This window comes from Austrofundulus limnaeus, unplaced genomic scaffold, assembly GCF_001266775.1.
Source record: "Austrofundulus limnaeus strain Quisiro unplaced genomic scaffold, Austrofundulus_limnaeus-1.0 Scaffold5, whole genome shotgun sequence".
Taxonomy (NCBI): domain Eukaryota; kingdom Metazoa; phylum Chordata; class Actinopteri; order Cyprinodontiformes; family Rivulidae; genus Austrofundulus; species Austrofundulus limnaeus.
Window position 1 is genome coordinate 4,676,911 of NW_013952407.1, and position 6,279 is coordinate 4,683,189.

At 39.3% G+C, this 6,279-nt stretch overlaps 1 protein-coding gene and 1 non-coding gene across 3 annotated transcripts; one reads left to right on the forward strand and one right to left on the reverse strand.

The window, feature by feature from the left end:
- Positions 1-3,734: 3,734 nt before the first annotated feature.
- Positions 3,735-4,761, forward strand: LOC106532256 (ankyrin repeat domain-containing protein 61). Of its 2 annotated transcripts, none has more exons than XM_014028281.1 (2): positions 3,735-3,929; positions 4,029-4,761. In XM_014028281.1, the coding sequence occupies exon 2, from the start codon at positions 4,032-4,034 to the stop codon at positions 4,413-4,415; it is 384 nt and encodes a 127-aa protein (XP_013883735.1). In that variant the 5' UTR covers positions 3,735-3,929; positions 4,029-4,031; the 3' UTR covers positions 4,416-4,761. The 2 variants fall into 2 exon arrangements, with proteins under 2 accessions (XP_013883735.1, XP_013883741.1); XM_014028287.1 differs by having other exon boundaries at positions 3,735-3,906.
- Positions 4,762-5,837: 1,076 nt separating this feature from the next.
- Positions 5,838-5,931, reverse strand: trnai-uau (transfer RNA isoleucine (anticodon UAU)). The gene is made up of 2 exons: positions 5,894-5,931; positions 5,838-5,873 (listed from the first exon to the last, which is right to left on the reverse strand). It is a non-coding gene; the product is annotated as a tRNA-Ile (tRNA).
- Between the last annotated feature and the right edge of the window lie 348 nt (positions 5,932-6,279).

Here is a 6,279-nt window from a genome sequence, read left to right on the forward strand (position 1 = left end):
GGTGAGTGATGTTGATAGAGGCAGGTGGTAAAACAGGTCCAAGAGTCCTGAGAATCTTCAGGCAAGTTTCACTGAGCACAGAGTTCACAAAAAACACAAGGTTAGTAGTTTCAGGATCACAAGTATAAGACTGGAGGCTGAGGATCATTACCCATAGGAAGCGATGTATCAGCGATGACCTGCTCACTGGACCCGCCTTAAATAGTAAAACCACCAGGAGGACTCAAATGGTTGCAGCTGTGTCAATTGCTGATCCAATTAGTGACAGATGCTTCAGTTTTATTTTGTTGATTGCCAAATAGCTACAATGACAAAATATTATAAACGGACAAATAACCAAAACTATTGCTCACTATTACTTAGAAAATGATAATCGTGATCTGTTTTCAAGCTGCACTAGTTAATGCCCAAAATATGGACATTGTTGCTTTCTCTGGTGCTCCCTAAAGAGAGAATCATCCAATAAGCCAGCAACACAGTGTAACATGTAATAAATACAGGCTAAGTTGTTGTGACTGCGACTACAAAAGCAGCATCAGAAGAATATTCTTTAAAAGAGCCTAAGGTGTGAATGAAGACTGGAAACAATGATTTTAGTTTTGGTTTGTATTTAAAGTGATTTTAACAACAACAAATGAATACACAAACGAGAATACAATAATAAAGAACACAAAATAATTTAGTCACAGAAGACTCATTTCAAAGTCCATCATCGAAGTCCATAGTTTTAGCTCGCCATCTTTAAATCTTTCTGAAGATTTTAGTCCAAAACAAAATAAAAACCCAACCTAAAAGGCCATAAATACACATTAAACATTTCACCCAAAAGATAGAATAACCAACTGTCTTTTACATATACATAAAGGAAAATGTAAATGGATTTATATATACATGTACATATACATTTTAAATTCATGCATTGGTGTATGCATATCAAATATAAAAAACAATTAGCAGCAATGGTTAAATTTCTAATAATTTTAAGAAGTTCCAGCAATTAAGTAACCATGTTACTCAACCATCACTTAAGTATGGTCAACCACAAAAATGTATTTCAGAACATATTTCAAGTCTATCAATTTAAAGTGCACTTTCCAAACGTCTTAATAATCAATTATCAAAAATAAAATAATTCAGCATCAAGTCTTTCAAAATACTCAAGCAGAGGAAAAAAATAAAGATATTGTGCAATATTAAATGTCAAACAAAATGTAGCTACATTCTCAATAAATTTATCGGCATACACAACTTCATTGCCATTTTAGCATTAAATGGAAAAGTGTGAGAATACACACAGTATATAACTAATGCACCAAATAACAGTTGGGTGCATATATCAGGTCTTTGTTCACAATTCAGCTTCCATTATATAACCAAAGGTTATTGTTTTACCTTTTCAATGGAGTAAGGAGTATTTGACCTCTGTGTGTGGCCCAGTGGCTATTAATGGCAGAATCCCAATGGAGTTCTGAATTAGCAGCGCCAGCAAATTCTGATAAAAACAATACTTCAGTGAGAAATCAATGGTTGTTTTAGACATGAAACAATGTTGCTACTAAATGACAACAGACTCACTAATCAGGTTTGGAAATGCAGATTTGAAGGTGTGCATCAATTTGTTTGGGAAACGCCCAACAGACCAGTGGAGACACACCAGGAAGTGAACTGAGGTCCAGGCTTTTGAAGAAAGTTGGAGAGTTTGGGAGCAACACAGGAAGTAGACCCACAACAACAAAAGTCATCTGACTACACATCGGTTACAACAGTCTTATTTGATAAAATATGAATACGAAATATGAATAACATGTGCACGCCATGAGCTATCTAGCCTGCATGTAGCTATGATTTACAAGTAGTCGTACTAAGTCACTAGCCTTACTTTAATGTGCTATTAGGTGGTCTGCAGTGTCAGAAGTCAGTCCAGCTGAAATTCTGTTTTTAACACAATTTAATCTCAAATTGTGATATAAAATATCACAATTGAGATATTGAGATATAAATTTAACAATTTATATATCTGTAGCTTGTGCTCAACATGAATTAAAAACAGTTAATTTTTATCCATTGCAGTTTCACACAATTCTGCAGGCAACTGTTTGGACAACTAAGTGGCAGCATGGGGGCTTGCGAGCAATTTCTTATTTCAGATATCTAAAAACGTCACTTTGACTAGTCATAATTACATTTGAGATATCTGGAATTGCAATTACGGATGTTTGAACCTTCAAAAGATGAATCCAATGACATCATATTAGATAACTTGAATTACATTTTGATTAGTCAAAATTCTTTTTAAGATATCTTGAATTGGAATTATGACTAGTCAGAATGTTGATACAGATATCTTAAATAACATTCCGGATAGCCAAAATGTATTTATTCCTAGTCAAAACTCATTTTTAGATATCTAGAATGTAATTACAGATAGTCATACGAAATGGATTTTATGTTAAAACGGCCTGCCATATTGTTATGAAAAGGGCAACTCCAAGTCAACACCAAGAAACYTCCATGTTTTTGATGGAGACCCTGTTCAAAAAATTTTTTTCTAAGGGCATTTGAGAATGGAGTAGAGGCCAAAACATCCAGCTGGAGGGACGCAGCCTTGTGCACAGTTGCCAGCATTTACCATCAGAACTGTGAGAATCTGTGTCTTGTGTGTGTTTTGTGTTATGCTTCCCAATATTGGGCCAGCCCCTGTGGACCTGGCCGTTGAGCAGGGAACACTTAGCAAACCTTGGTTTGTTTGCTGATGTGGTGCGCACTGTGGTGGCAAGATTTACCAAGAATGCAGAAACACGTTGAAATAAATGCACATAAAGTCTGCGGGTATGGTCGTCAAATGATTTAATCTGAACAACAACAGAGCAGAAGTCAATCAGAGAAGTCTGTCAAGTTGTGGCTGCCGCATCAGCACAGAGCAGCCGATAATATAACATCCTGTAACACGTTTACAACCAATCACAGTTCGACAACTGTAACCACCTAACCAATAACAGGGCTCTCAGCCCAGGAACTACCTTATCAAAATAAGAGAGGTCATGCATTGCTGGAGTCTTGAAGTCTAGGGCAACAGATTAAAACAGCCTAAACTAGTCATCATAAGATATGAGTACTGGACAGCGTCAAGGTAAAACAGATAAAAATAATTAGTCCATAACACGCACCATCCAGGATGCGCGCACAGCATCCATGGTTTTCATCCTACACAGCCAAGTGGTAATTCTTCCAGCGCTGGTGGAGAAGGATGCAGACCCAGTCTCATGTTCCTTGTCCTGCATTTTGTCCTTCCTACAGATATTTATGGACAGGGGCTTAGCCTTCAGCACCGTTAAGACAAATGCTGCAGCGATTTCCTTCTGTCACAAGGGTTTCGGTGAAAGGACGGTTCTTTATCACCCGTTGGTGAAACGTTTTCTGTAGGGCGTGCACAGGCACAGACCTGTAACGTGCACATTCGTATCACAGTGTGTTTTAATACTGGTGTTATGCGTCCTGACTAAAGCGCCTTTCAAGCCTTTGGATCAGTTTTCACTCAAGTTCCAGTCACAGAAAACAGCACTGCTGTTAGTGCTAACATCAGCAAGAGAGTCAGTGAGCTGTCTGCCTTGTCAGTGTCTCCTTACATGGGACACATGGGACAAGAGTGTTGGTGAATCAAAGACTGGCTGATGATAAACTGGCAGAGTGTTGAGGGAAACGGCTGGCTTAAATACAGAGGGACACAGGTGAGTTGTATGAGCTGATTAACTGAGGATCTGTGAAGGGAGGGGGAGCAGGGCTGTGACAAGGCTAAAGACAAGAGCTTCTAAAAACACATGACATGAGATGAAAACAAAAATAAAACTAAAACTTGACCTAAAACTATAACACAGCTTGATTAAACTGGGAGCAGATATCAACAAGGTCTGCCTTGCAATTTTAATAAAGTCAAGTGAATACATTTATCTGGAGGATTTTAATGAATATTTAGCTTTTTATGTGTAGAAAAACAATATAAAGTTCTTGTTTTTCTTTTTTTTTTTCAGAAGATGCAACAGTCTGGGAACGCTCCTCTGCACCTGGCTATWGTGGCGATGGCAACGAAGACCTGTAAAAGTTCCCAGGATGATGTTTGCTGCATCTCTGAGCTCCTTCAGCACGGAGCAAAGCCGGACTTGGTGAACAAGGCTGGACTATCTCCTCTGCACCAGGCGTGCAGCATGGCTAAAGAGGAGCTGGTGGATCTGCTGCTGACACACGGGGCCGACGTCAACAAGKAGAGCCAAGCTGGGGAGAGCTGCCTGTTCCTGTTCCTGAGRCACAAACCAAATGTGAAGAATCACATGCTGCTGATCAAACTCCTCAGCCTGACCTCCCCGCTCACGCTCTACAACCAGAACGGCTGCTTACCTTCAACCTTGACTCAACCATAAACGAGACCAACTTTTAAAACTAATGCGACAGCCGAGAACACTTCAGCACATTTGCAAGAGTAACATTTACCTGAAATACGTCGGTGAAAGGAAAGAGGACTTAAGCAAAGTCTTGCCTGAAAGTCTCTTTGAGTTTGTCTTCAATCGCTGGGAGGTTGAGGACATCTSTTTTGTGCATGACAGTCAGTGTGAAGCTACACCTCAAGCTTAGGCTGAAATAATAAAATGAATGTTACCTTCAGGTCTCTGTGCATGATGCCTCTGGAATGAATGTACTCCACTCCTTCAAGTATGTTTTTCAGCAACCTTAGTGTGTGTTCGCTATCAACACAGTCATATGGAGCTGTATATATTTATATATATAAAATGGCATTATCATGAGCTTTATTATTTGGGAACATATTTGGGGTCATTTACCCGGCCCAAGCCCGGCTCTGATTTGTTCCGCTATTGGCTTCTGGTACCCCAGGTGCTGCCAATCAGGTGTCCTATATATGATTTATAAGCATTGTTTTAACAAAGAAATAATCTACCAAACACAAATGTTGTTCCTTTTTGTGCTAAGTATAACTTATTCTCTAGTTTTGTGCAAACATCTGAATATGAACTCTACTTTGAAGATAGATATGTATCGAAACTTACCTGCAAAATTTGATCTTTTCCACATATTTATTTCTTAATCTTTTACGTTCAGTCCTGCATTTGGAGAAATGTATTTGACAGTGAAATACAGGTAAAATTCCTGAAATCAAGGGAGATCTAAAGCCTCAGTTTGGGGCCTTGTGAGTCATTTTGACCCAAGGGCAGCAGGAGGGTTTTATGGTCTTTTTTTGTTTTGAATTGTCTCATTTTATAATTTTCTGAGTATCAATAAATTAAATAAAACTATGGCTATGTCTGAGTTCAGGGGTTGCAGCCAATGTAGATCTTGGCCCATGTTGTCACTCCCTACATGGGCCATAGACCACCAGAGATGCATAAACGGCTGTGAAATGAGACGTAACTAAAAACAAAACAATAATTTGGGTTTACCTCAGTATCTTTGCTTGCAATTGCATTTGATTTAACATCTCGTCGCAGCATAGGCTACACTTCATTAGCTAAATTGCTTAACTGTCATTTTGAAGCAAATACTTTGGTCTGTGAAATGATTTTAAGCTCTACCATAAAAGAAAACTAAACTCCACCAGGAAAAAAAATCAGCCATGTTCATTTAGTTTTTCTGACAGTGCAATGAATGCTGGGATATTGTCTGCAAGTGGTAGATACATAGATGCAGGAGACGTTTTCAGGGTCTGCTACATGATCAGGCACCCACAGCCGACAAATGCACACTTGGGCCTAGATCAGCTGCAGATTGAGACACAGCCAATAAATCATATCCATAAAGTAATTCAGTATTTTGTAGGACATTAAAGGAAATGCTCCAGGTGAGACTTGAACTCACAACCTCGGCATTGCTTCACAAGTCACTGTCATATAAGTACCACGCACTGACCAATTGTGCCACTGGAGCTCTGTGGTGTCTACCACCAAACTGTAATTTGGTTTTAGTGAGTAAGGATGGCTGAAGAACCCATATGAGCTGGGCAGGGGTGGTTCTAGGGGTGGGGACACAGGGGCATTGGCCACTTTTGAAGTTTGATTGGCCCCCTGAAGTGCCCCTGTCCTGTCACTCATCTGTCCTTTGCCCAGCCAAGAGCAATGATGCTGGGTGCAGTTCCATGTCCAAACACTAGAAGCGCTAATGAGACAAACAGAAAAGTCCTGCATGAATAAAGTGAAGAAAAAATGACTAAATGAAGTCTTTTTCTTTTCTTAAAATTTGAACAATCCTGCAGAAAAAGTCTTTCAACTCACAAAT